Source organism: Necator americanus, chromosome IV (assembly GCF_031761385.1).
Source record: "Necator americanus strain Aroian chromosome IV, whole genome shotgun sequence".
Classification (NCBI taxonomy): Eukaryota; Metazoa; Nematoda; class Chromadorea; order Rhabditida; family Ancylostomatidae; genus Necator; species Necator americanus.
Window position 1 is genome coordinate 10,637,778 of NC_087374.1, and position 13,297 is coordinate 10,651,074.

General features: G+C 41.6%; 2 protein-coding genes across 2 annotated transcripts; both read left to right on the forward strand.

Moving 5' to 3' along the window:
- Positions 1 to 2,513: 2,513 nt before the first annotated feature.
- On the forward strand, positions 2,514 to 2,969 carry RB195_000873 (uncharacterized protein; the record flags this gene model as incomplete). Its single annotated transcript, XM_064197418.1, has 1 exon — positions 2,514 to 2,969. The coding sequence occupies one exon, from the start codon at positions 2,514 to 2,516 to the stop codon at positions 2,967 to 2,969; it is 456 nt and encodes a 151-aa protein (XP_064053299.1).
- Positions 2,970 to 12,463: 9,494 nt separating this feature from the next.
- On the forward strand, positions 12,464 to 13,075 carry RB195_000874 (uncharacterized protein; the record flags this gene model as incomplete). The annotated part of the gene is made up of 3 exons (XM_064197419.1): positions 12,464 to 12,583; positions 12,647 to 12,811; positions 12,980 to 13,075. The coding sequence occupies 3 exons, from the start codon at positions 12,464 to 12,466 to the stop codon at positions 13,073 to 13,075; spliced, it is 381 nt and encodes a 126-aa protein (XP_064053300.1).
- Positions 13,076 to 13,297: the final 222 nt, after the last annotated feature.

Genomic DNA, 13,297 nt, shown 5'->3' on the forward strand with positions numbered 1-13,297 from the left:
TGCCCACAAAAGAGAAGGTGACGCTGTTTGGTACTGTGGGACCATTTCATTTTCTCTCCCGATTCCTTAGTCACATGGCGTATCTTTGTTAATGAGCTGATCCAGTCGCTCGTCATCGAACTGAACGGGTCGTCTGGTTCGATGCATGTCTTTAATGTCGAAGTTCCCGTCTTTGAATCGCTTAAACTGATTTTTAGCCGTCCTAAGAGGCATCGCTTCTTCGCCATACAGTTCACAAATCTCTCAAGCACCTCCTATGGGTCTGGAGCCTCTATTAAACGCAGAAAGCAGGCATCGAAAATGCGCTTTTCTCTCGACCTGATACTGCATTTAATGAAAAGAACAGAAAATGTAGCATTAAAAAATTAAGCACCTTTTTTTAAGATTACGTAACTCTCTATCGAATAACAGAAAACACATTGCCAAAATATTTTATTTTTTCACGCAAAATATTTATTTTAAACAAGCTTTGACCATGGGCCAATCCTATAGAAAAACGAAGAAAGTGGATTAGCATCTCGTCACCTTGTACATCTAGTCAAGCCGCACTTTTTATGAATGTGAAAAAATTAGAGAAGCAAATTTTAGGCATATAATGCAGCAAATTCAAAGAACGCAGATAAAAATTAGTATATATTCAAAAATATTTTTCTTACTTTTTTTTACATTACTCCAGTGGTGTGACGAACATCATTTTGAAACTGAAACTCTCACTGACTCGTCGTCGTTAATGTTATTAGTCTTCTTCTTCAGCAATCCCCACTTTTAAGCATTATATTGTTCCTGGACAATTTTCAGAAATCTTCGACTTGAGATTCAACCACAAAAAGTAACTATAACATGTTGGCGGAAATAATAACCATAATATGTAGGCGGAATTTAATGTGCGAAATAATAATAATAAATAACTCGCAACAGTGAATCTCCCTTGTTCACCTGCATGGTTAGTGACTTTGACTGTGTAGGACGTCTACATCACTGCCTACATCCCCCACCACTACACAACTTTGGCGCTTTTCGCTTTACATCAGATCTACAGGATGGAGCAGTCAAACGTGCGGTTTGTAGATCTAATGGAGGGCGCTACAGATCCAAAATCTCGGAATTTTTTCAGGAAAAGAAAATTTCAGAGCTAACTTCCATTTCGATATTTTGTCAAAATATTTGTGGTCATAACCATGACAGAAAAATTTATTGTGTTGTATAAGAATACAAAAAATTGTACAAACTGATATAAAAAATTAGCGGGAAACTCATCATCATTCCATTTTCCAAAAGGCGGATTACATTCCGTAAAGAGATAGTCAACTCGACACAAGAGGGAAAAACCGGATAAACTGAAGCAACAGTATCTTTCGTTTCTTCTTTCGCTTTGAAGAAAACACTAATTTCGATTAATTCCCGAAATCCCGATTGATACTAATTCAAGATCCGTTGCTCCTCAAATTACGAAATTTGCAGGAGCAATATTTTTATTTAACACTCATGAACCCAATGAACACTCACGTTTTTTGCACTCAATGATGTTCCACGGATCTCCCTCATTAGAGGGATCACAGCCGGTTAGTAGCAAGGCTGCGTGGCGCGTCCCCGGGTGGCAGATACGGGGTTAATCGCGGACGGAAAGCGTCCTTGTGCCTGCCCTGAGACGCAGGTAGATTCGAGAGGTGGACTCCCTGTTTCTGCTGAGTCAAGGCTGACTTATAAAATCCTTGTAACCTGCATGTCGGTCCGGCGAAAAGCCTGCATTCAAGTGACTGGGATGTACAAGGAAGGCGGTTGGGAGTCGCCTCCAACAAGTAGGCTTCACCTGTCCCCTCCGGGAGAACATAACCTTCTCCCAAAAACCTAAGGGACTAGACTAGGCTAGGTTGCAGGAGTCATATAGACTACCGAAACGGAAAAGGACTAGCATGAAAATCTATACCTATAACGCCCGTACGCTTGCATCGGATACTGTCATTAAAGACCTAGAGTAGTTGGTGGAGTTGGCATCCTTGTTAGCACGAGCACGGCAAAGAGCACGCACTGACTCTTTCGGACAGAAGAAGTCGATGAACCTACACATGTTCTACAGAGAAAACCACACTTTCTACAAGGTCATTGGTGATTTTAACGCCAAGACTGGCCCCAGAAGAACGCCTGAGAAACTTCACATTGGGATCAACGGTCTACAATAGAACGAACAGTGGGAGAGGCTTTCTGAGTTTATCATGACGACTAAGACCATCAATGGAAACTCGCAATTCCAGAAACCCTCCTCTCTACACTGGACGTGGGAGTCACCCGTTGGAGAGTACCATACTGAAAATGACCACATCATTGCCAGTTAAAGGTTTTGCCTGACTGATGTCGCTGTTGTGCCAAAATTTAATACGGGATCGAACCATCATCTCCTCCTGGAAAGATTTTAATTCACCTGAAGAGAAGAGAAAGTCGCGAAGTTCAGAGAGCGATCTTTCAGAACTATCACTGAATGAGATCTTTTCACCACGCTTTGGGAAGATTCCGCAATGGACAGCACCAAAGAGGAATACGACCAGCTCGCTGATCATTTTCATGACTGCACGAGGAAGGTTAAGGGTTCTAAAACCACTAAGAGACGCCTGCCTTCGGAAACTCTAGAGCTGATCATGGCAGTGAAGGTTGATGGTCGACAACTACACTATTTACGCATTGTTGATGACATTGTACTGATAACATCTAAAATCAGCCAAGCGGAACGAATAGTGACCAAGTTCGACAAAAATTGTGGATGTATCGGTCTTCAACTGAATCTGCAAAAGACGGTGTTCATGCGTGACGGATGGCTTTTGGAAGCCTCATTCACGCTCAGCGGAACGAACATATCCGAATACACCAGATACGTTTATCTGGGTCGGGAAATTAACATGAAGAACGACCTGACCCCCAAGCTGCTCAGGAGGAAACGAGGGCTTTGGGAGCGTATAAGAGCATCGAGAATGTAGTGAAGAAGACCAGGAACACCCAGCTGCGCGCTCACCTCTTTAACACCACTGTACTTGCTGCTTTGACCTATGCTTCAGAAACCTGAGCATTTCGCAAGCAGGAAGAAATTGCGGTAAGCGCCACTGAACGCTCAATCGAAAGAGTGATGTTAGGGGTTTCCCGCTTCGCGCAGGTGAGGTACGGGATTCGAAATTCTTACGTCAGCGATCAAAGAGCGGAGAGGGCGCCGCATTTGCCAGATACACCGAAATAAAGTGGGCCGGACACGTGACGCGCTTCAACTACAACCACTGGACTAGAGCTGTGAGCGACTGGGTTCTACGCGATATTAAACGTACTACGGGAAGATCGCCAACTTGATGGTCAGACCTGTTCAATAAGTCCTTGAAAAAAAAATTATGCTCTTCGTGTCCCACGCGAAAAGAGAAACCATTGGGCGACTCTGGCAGGCGATTAGGACAAATGGAAGGATTACTCGACGAACAACGGGAGTCAAGGTGATCAAAGTGATCAATGATGTTCCTTCTCAGTATATTTTCTATATTATAGCATATCTTGAAATACGGAATCGTGCGTTCTATGCTATTCGGTCAAAACGATTTTCTGTGCCGTGCAACGTGATGCAAACGGTCATGTCCGGAAGGACGAGATCTTCAAAGGAACGCAGATCAGAAATGAGAATATCTAATCATCAGCTTCCAGCATGAAGGAAGAGTTGAACAAAGGTCTTACCGCAGCAAACTCTTCTGTACGTTTGGAAGCACAATGTGTTCCGAAGCAAAGGTCATAATTTCTCTGAACGTAATGCATACACATGTTACGTACATACTCTGTCATTAGAGTCTTCTACTTTTATATTCAGGAAAACGTTCTGAGATTACGTCACATAAAGAAATCAGTTCAGGTCACCCAGTAGAATGATTTGCACTCCTCCTGACTTCTATTTATTGACTTCTACTTGGCATGAGAATTTCGGACTACTTATTGGTAAAACGGCTTTTTGTTGCGGATATGCTTGCACGCCTTATAGAATATGTCAATTTCGGACTGCAATTTCGGACTGAATTTCGGCTGCCGAGGTTAGTTATTCAGGTTTTTTATTTATTTATTAAGTGATGCTTAACCCGCCCTGGGACCCAAGTTCAGCAAGCAAACTCCTTTTTTCTCAGGAGGAACGGGATAAAGGCATGTTATGAGTCAGGTTTGACGGTCCGACCAGGAACCTATACCTGGTAGGACTCGACATCCCTCAAAACCCGTGGGGTAAGACGGTAGCAAGCTGGTCATGGATTCTAAATTTTCGCTCGGCACAGTAAGTTGAAGACTGACCTATTGACTACCTGCTAGAGAGAAGTTCCAAAACGGAAATAAATTAGGATGGCGATTCGTACATACAGCGTAGGAACGTCGGAGGTGTTTGCTCTCCTCCGAGTTGAGCAGCGAAAACGAAAAGACAGGCTTGGAGTGCATACAAAAGCATTAAGGATATAACGAGAAAGACCAGGAACATCCGACCCACCTGTTCAAAACCACCGTCGTTTCCTTCTGACCTGCTTCAGAAACTCTCCTATTTGAGATGTGGACCTTTCGTAAGCAGAAGGGAAACAAGGTCAACATCAAAGAACATATAATTGAAAGGATGACGAAAGAAACGGCCTGCTTCAGCCAAGTGAAAAACGAGGTTTGAAGTGGGCTCCTGCGCCAATGAACAAAGAACGGAAATATTTCCGTTCTTTGTTCATTGGCGTAACCCACAAAAGTAAAATCAGGTTGTCCGGGCACGTGATGTATATCTACGACATTTGTGGATCAGAGTCGTGAGCGACTGCGTACAACGCGATGCCAAAAGAAACGTGAGGAAGACCACAATCCCGTTGGTTACCAAAGCCCTTCAAACAAAAAGACGGTGCTCTGCGAATTTTTTTTTCAAATTTGTGGTATCCTGCCTCTAAGTCGAAAAACAACGGAAGTCATGAAGATCTACTTATTCCTGCTTCACAATCAGTGGGGTGCTGACGCTCTTGATCTCGCTAGCTGGTAGACGGGGCGCACATCCTTGCGCTCGCAGTCATAGCACGTTGTTAGGTGCCTCGTGATAGAATTCGATCAACAAGGTCGTTTCTCATCCCGTTTTTAAAGGCAAGTAGCGTGATTTTAGTGAGATTGTGCTCACAAAGATGCACTACAACCTTAACTGGAACTAAAAACATTGGAAGCGTTTTATATCACGGCCAAAAGTCCAACCATGAATCGTAAAGAAGAATACATCGCTGTGACCAACGAGTTGGCGCCATATCAGGACCTTTGCGGGTTTTGACCTACGGAGTCAGAGGGGGCATCGTTACTAGTTAATACTAGCGGCGCAACTCTAAGAACTGGTGGTCCGTTGACGTCACGATTTCGTGGCTATCAAGGTGAGCACTGGTCTGCTTTTCTGACGTTGCTTTTAATTAATCTGTTTGCTAAATCATATCTTGTGGGATGACGAGGCGTTTGAGAGTAGATTACACGTGTCTTTGATTTTTCCAGGCTCTGAAGAAGGCGACGGCGCCGAAACGTTAGCCAGTATAAAGATCAATAACAATCTTGGTTCTGCCTAAAAAGTAGTACACAATCAGACTCTACGATGCCAAGATTCAAAGAAGGTCGAACTTGGAACTTACACAACCTTACCTCTTTTTTTAATTAGTTCTAAAATCAAGTTCCTTCTGTTCTTCTTTGAACGCTTCATCATCTTACAGACATTCAGTGTTCCAACAACTAGCGTACTCGAACTGCAACACTTAAAACGGCACTTACCTAATAAACTGAAATAGGACTGTAACATGCCAACTGCTACTGTAACCATGAGCTAGTAGGGTTCTTATGAGGAGCCTCAATAATCCATCACTTGCAAAGTTTCCAGGATTCTCACTTCATTCATGATCCCAATACACTCGTGTTTCCATTTTCCCTCTCTTACTATCAAGATTCCAATATTCTCTTCGCTATGACCACGAACTCTTGCGACAAGATCGTCACTCTGACCCATCCCTCGCACGGAGTTATCCTTACAAAATCTTCATATGACACTATGAACAAGCACCGATATCCATCAGCAACGCCTACAAACTGTCTTGATAATCATTTCGCTCCTTCCTAACACTGGTTTTGTGCCCTTAATGAAAAAAGTTAGAGAATTCGCGGCAGAAATCCTTAGGTTTGTTGTCTGCTTTCCAGGTACATACGTAAGCATGCCAAGCACGTTTTGCGGTCGAATGAAGACATGTTGTTCTCAAAAGTTACACTAGGAGAACATTCTACGAATAAATTAGTTCTCGGCTTCAAATTACTGTCGCAAATATAAGAACAACCTTTGAATATGACTCAAATGTTTTTCAACTATATTTTACCCAGCACTTTTAGTTCTCTTACGAGTGCTGCCCTTAATTCATATGGGCAAAGATTCTTAGCATAGGAACGTTAACGCTTCATAGAACTGGGCTTATAGTGCCTATAACGTTCTAGTTCTAATTATAGAGGTATTTAAAACTACAATTGAAATCATGCTCCTTTCTTCTAAAATGATAAGAAAACGAAACCAATAGCCAATGTTAAAATAATTCATTTGACCATTCCTTAAACAGAATCTTTTTTGCATAAACGTCCCAATTTTTACATTAACTTGAAAATAAACTTAATCCTACACTTGGCCGTTTCCGTGCTGCACGGAGAATGACTGGCACTGTTCATCTCCATAAGAATAAGAGAAACCGAAAGCTCTTCAGGGCGATTTTTAAGCTTTGGAACTTCGCTCACTACCTGTTTAGAGAAGAGCACTCTAGAAGTTTCCGAAAAAAAAAATAGGGGAAAATACACCGCAAAAAGACTTCATGCAAAGGACACCTGGCAGTATTCACAGGAAGACTCGCAATCCTTGCAAATCTTTATAAGTGCGACTTATTTGTGCGATGATCCCCACCCATGACCACCCTGAAAATAATGCAAAAGGTTTGATCACAGTTAAAATACGGCTTGGCACTTTTCTAGACATTGTGTTATAGCTTCGAAAAACCAGAATTTCATGCGTGTGCCTCTTTTCATTGTAAAAGTGACATATTCAGCTATAACCTAAACCTCACCCTTTCCTTGTTCGCGTGCTTTTTGCGATCCAGTAAAGTTTCTACAGCCAGTAATGAGATTGTAGCATTGGTGATAAACGCACTGTCGACCATTCCTAGCATGAGTATGGAGTTGACGAAGTCAGTACATCAAGAATACCCGAAATCGTAGAGATGAAGTGGAACTTTATGCGTTTATGTACCTATTTAGATTTAAAGATAAGCCATAAATAGAATAAATAACCATAAATCAAATTAAATCGAAAAATGAGATGAAATAAATTTCTTTTAAATGAAAAGCCCAAAATTTGTTGCTTATACATGTACCATGTAAGAGTTGCAGAAAATGAACCGATTCCAAGCAAGCCTTGAACCCCCTATGAGGCACAGCGCTTCTCGTCGAGAGCTCTTACTTCAAGTAGCACCACTAGAAACATATGTTACGAGAAGAATTCAAGCTTGACCGGTTTTCAAATCCACACATCAGATAAAATTAGTTTCTGGAGTGATTGTTGAAATTAGTGCAAGTGCTCCAAATTATTATTTTATATCGCTGTGGAAACCCAGAATTTCATGCAATTGTCCTAATTTTTTATCACAATAGTTGACTAGAGCAGGTAAAGATGAGATAAGGGCTATTTTGTAAGCATACAATGGGACCTGTGTTTCTGGATGAATTTACTGCTGCTGGAGTGTCATCCTTCTTGTCCACGATGCACGATCAGGACATTTTAACAAGTGACTTCTTACCTGTGGCATATACTCGAATTCGTAGCTACATACTTTTCTGTGTGTGCAATAGTTTAACGTAAATCTGCATTTATTTACTTGTTTATTTATTTGGTAGGAGTGCAGACAGATCTGTGGTTGGGATTGTTCTCCAGAATTCAAGGAACAACAAAAGTCCCATAAGAGGGATTAAATAAATGATTAATGAATGACTATCACGCACAGTAAAAGTAAAGGAAATGGAAGATGTTGTCAGTGATAGAATGAAAATTATACTGTCGTTAGTTTCAGCTATTAATCCATTGATATCCAACTAATCACCAAGGAACCATTTTCGTTACTTTCAACATTGAACATTTCTTTGTGTGCTTCTATTTCTATCCTTCATGTCACTTCTTTCTATTTTATTCTATTTTACATCAATTTTTTATGTATAGCGGAGAGCATTTCCCACGATAGAAGAGCGAAAAGATCCCTTTGACCGCCCATTCGATTTTAGAACATCTGTCGGATGGCATTTCCTGAGAAAAATTTTCTCTCGCCGAATTATGGTTTGCAGGTATGTATTGCAGACCAAATATGGCATAAATTTTTGATTTCGTAACATAAACGTTATGATATTTCCAAAATTTGCATAATATGCATATTTTCTTTTTGTATAAGCGGAATATTCATCCTCTGAATTAATGAATATGTTTATCGTTGAACTCATTATCAGCATGTCCAACAATTAAAAGAGAAAATTTATGACTTTTATAGTAGACAAAGAGAGGATGAGACGAAATTAAGATGACGAATCGTTGTAAATCCTCTGGAAACGCCAGAGTTAATTTGTGTTTAAGTAATTTTCATCTCTGTTAACAACACCACCTTAAGAGGAAAAGTAGATGAAAAGAGAGAAGAAGTTCAAATTCTACGCTCATTCCTCCGCTAGCTCTGTCTTCGTTATTGTGAATCGTCGTTACCTGCTGTACCTCTTTGCCCAATTTTAATAGAATTTTTACTGTGAATTTTACGATTAATGCGGTGAGACTGATACAGGGCAATGGTAGGAGGTTCCGCAACTCCTGCACGGTCAATGGTTCGAAACTGTCTCCGGCTAACCAAACTTTTGACCTCTCCGAATTCGATAATGTAGTATCAGAGCTGCTTGGGGGGATAAGCAGACTGAGACGACGACAGCGATTAGACGCCTGGACTAAAGTTAGGTACTTGTATTAAAGGATAAAGGATAAAATTCCTGGCGTTAATCAGTCCGCCTGGGATTCGCCCCTACGTTCGCTTCAATTTAGAATCGTTTGAAGTTCTCGAACGTGTATCTGGCCTATACGGTGAATTGCGGTGGCTACCCGATGTGTCAAGTCAGTGTTTTTATCCTCCCAGACAAGACTGGTACCAATTTATCGACCCCGGAGGGATGAAAGGCTTGGTGAGCACTAGGGCGGATTCGAACCTCCGATCGATCGTGCAGGAAGCGGAGCCTCTAATCGCTACACTACACCCGCCCTTAGTTGTATTAAATATCGTAAATTTCTTCACTAGAAAGATATTTTTTTGAGAAGAGTTCAAGCTTGACCGGTTTTCAAATCCACACATCAGATAAAATTAGTTGATTGTTGAAATTAGCAGCTCAAATGCTCCAAATTATTATTTTCAAGCTACATTCCGCACAGTTGCAAGGACTACGACGGTTTTCAAAGGATTATTCCGTCGAAAGTCGGATTTTTATTTATTTTATTTTTATTTCGAATTTTTAAATGACAAATTAGAAGCTGCATTGTATTAATCACATATGCTTTCATAAAACTGCACTATTTTAACGGAAATTGATGCATTCCAGAAGGATTGATCAACGCATTAATCAGCGGCTTGTTCCTTGTTTTATTAGGGCGAAGATGGAATGATTGCTTACTGCGAAATACTGAAAAGCTATACCGGTACGGTATCGCAGAAATAAATCCTGTATTCTGTTGTGCCTGAATATGTTGACGTGTCATTGAGTTGTGCCGGGTAGAAACAACAAATCCAGAGTACTATACAATACCACAGTTCAAGATCGTTTCTCTTACAGTATCCACGATTATGTGGGACGACAATGTTGCCCCTGATTTGCACTTCCCACGAAAAAGCGTTGCGTTCTTGTTTTATTACTTTTATTACCATTTATAGATCTTAAACGACCTATGCACCTTCTATGCATTCATTAATTTTTCATCCCTTGTTCTATCCTCAAAACTAAAGCTAAGATTTTTTTCAAGTCTCAAATACTCTTTGTAAGTTTGTAAAATCTTAGTTTCTTCAAAATAGCACATGTTAACTTTGTCTTGAACTTTGTCATAGGAATAATAACAAATATAAACAAGTCAATAATAAATAACTTGTAATTATGCTCCTAACAATTTTTGAGAAACATCATAGAGCTCTTTATAATCTATAGCAATTCTGTAGTTACAAAGTCTCTGCAAAGATTTTGTTGACCGTCCTTCTCAATAGTCCTGCTTTCGTAACAGCTCGTAAAAATAATTCAGGCTGAGGATTTTTGGAATGTTTTATTTTATTCGCCTAACTTGAACTTTCCAATAATGTTCTATGCCGAGAACAATGTATGGAAAAAAGGTATAGGAAGGTAGGGGAGGAGGAAAAATCCATCTTAATCAATGGTATGGAAAAATCTGTGTACAACTTAATTAATGAAATTCACCACTGTTAATACAGCAAGCTTACAGTATTGGTTAGAAAAGTTGCTCCTCTACCATTTGTGTATCTCGCTGTTTGCGCAGTCCCCGGAACTGTTTCTAACTTCCGCTTCATATAATACAGTATAACGGCAAATTCCCGTTCCTTAGGGTTATCACGGAAATTTATGACGGATTTTGAAATTTTAGAGAGAAAATTACACTTTCAGCTACTTTATTTCAGCGTATCGGGGCCGCGTCCTCCGTTACTTCTCGAGAAATGCATCGATATGGTCGAGTAGGAATGTGTTGGAACTTGGTCCAGCTGTGTTGGCGGCTGTGGTCGACGCGCAGCGGTGGAACTAGTGGTTGAAGTCGAGGTGGGACCTGAAGCGATGAGTGGTGCTAGCGAGAGTCCCACCTCGATACCAACCGCTACGCTTCACCGCAGCGCTTGGAGCGCAGCCGCCTACGCAACTGCATAGAGTTTGACGTCGTTTTGAGCAGATTGTAGCAGGATCGCTTCTTACGGTTCTTGCTCCTACTTCAGTAATGACATCTTAAATGAAAATCCGAATAGTCTCTCTATTGCCATGGCGATGACCGAGATGTGATTTTTGTTGGCTCTAAGTCTTATTTACTCCAATTTTCGATACTAGAATTTTAAAGGCATCCCACGGATCTGAGGTGGTACAGATATCAAGTGAAGTATTCGTATTTGGAATAGTAGATTATGAAGAGTGTGATTCCGTTTCCCATTTCTTTCTGACTGCAGTAAAAAAAACGGCCTGCGGCTGCGGAAGATGCGGCGCGTACACAAGGCTGGCGCGTTCCAATCGAACATCCTTGTAGAAAATAGCGGGCCGGAACGCTCGAAGCCATATGTTCCGGGCCGTTTTCTACGGCAACTAGGAAGAAATGAACGGAATCACCCTTCTCTCAATAATCTACGATCCCATATACGAATACTCCACCGGAAATCCGTACCACTACAGATTCGTGGGGTGATCCCTTTAAACCAATTGTCACATGGTCAAATTAAGGTGTTATGTTTCTGCTCGAGCCGATTTTTTTTTGTGAAGCATCTGTTTCAAAAATGTTGACGCTATTTCTTACCTGACCATTTAGTGAATAGCACGCATTTAAGGATGCTGAGATCTCTACGCGAATAGAAACTCTCGCTTCGTTCGAGTGTACTTCACAAGTATGAACGCTATCACTGTTTAATTTCCCCTTCTCCAGACATCCAGAAGAAGTTTGACAGACGGGGCTCTTACACCTCTCTACGGAGCACCTAATAACGTGCCACGTTTACGAGAGCAAGCACATGTACATCCCATATGCATACATACCAGCGAACGGACACCCTCCCTGACGAGGCGTTTTGATAGGCGTCTCAAAGGCTGGTCAGTTGCAAAAACGCTGTTTTTCCGGAAGATTAGTGGGAATTCCGTAGTACACATACTCATGCTCACAATAACTACACAGCGATGTGATGTTTATCGTATACGAAAAGAATGACATTCCGAGGTGATTGTGACTCTAATTATCTCCTTGATTTTCCGGGATCTTGACGGGAGTAGTAGGTGATTTAAAGCCGGGGATTTTCTGCGGTCTGTAAGAACATCACTTTCTCTTTAGATACAATCGTTAGGTGCGGTTAAAATTGTTATCTGGATTCGTCATAAACAAAAAAGGTGAAATCTACTATTTTCATCTATCATTTATCCGTTATTATTATTTATTGTATATTATTTGCTTAAAAATGCCTCAGTTCTCTTGTTAAAGGGACTTTCAAAGTCCTCTTTCTGCTTGTGATTCAGAAAATAAATAATAAACAAATAATAATAATAATGGTAATAAGTAAGTAACGCCGACGATGTTGTTATATTCGCGGAAAGCAGTACGAAACTTCAACATGTTGCCAACCTTGTATCGAAGCTGGCTGCAGCCTATGGACTACGCCTACGCCCTGATAAATGCAAGCAGATGTGGACCTCTTCGAAACCACGAACGGGAATCAGGGTGGACGGACAACCGATAGAACTCGTCGATGAGTTCTGTTACCTAAGCTGTACGCTGAAGAACAATGGCAGCTACGAGAAAGATGTTCAGCAAAGATGCGCTAAGGCCACTTCTGTATTTAACTCCTTAACGAAATGCCTGTGGTAGACTCCCATCACCAACGAAGTCACGCTGCGAGTCTACCTATCCGCAATTCGCCCCATCATGATGTACGGATCGGAGACTTGGGCAGCACCATCAACGGTTATGGAGAGGCTTGACTGCACGGAACGAAAGCTGCTTAGACGGCTACTTGGCTACTTTTGGCCTAGGGTATGTCACAATGAAGATCTTTACGCAGAAATTGATGTGGTATACCGGCGGATGACACGTGGTGCAAGATGGCGGTGCAAGATGTTGATGTGGAAAACATCAAAATCTTGCACCGCCATCGAAAGTGGCTAAAGTAAATCGTCTTCGCTTCTTTGGTCATATGTTAAGGAGACCGGCAGATCGCCTTGTTCAACGAGTTTTGAGGTGTTCGTCGGGTTCGAGCTGGAAGAAGCCACCTGGCCGAAAACGGAAGTTCTGGACTGAGGCGGTGAAAGTGGACCTGAGGACACTCGGCGTGGAGAGGCAGTTCAGGCGAGACGTAAGGTTTCGCAGAGTATGGAATAGCGACGAATGGATTGATTCTGTGCAGAAGATCGAGAAGGTTGGGCAGAGCTGTGTTCAAGGACGGCACACCTCGGCGAAGATGCGGGTAATCGCGTCAGGCGATGACATCAGCCCGCCGATTAACCTAAATAATAGTAATAG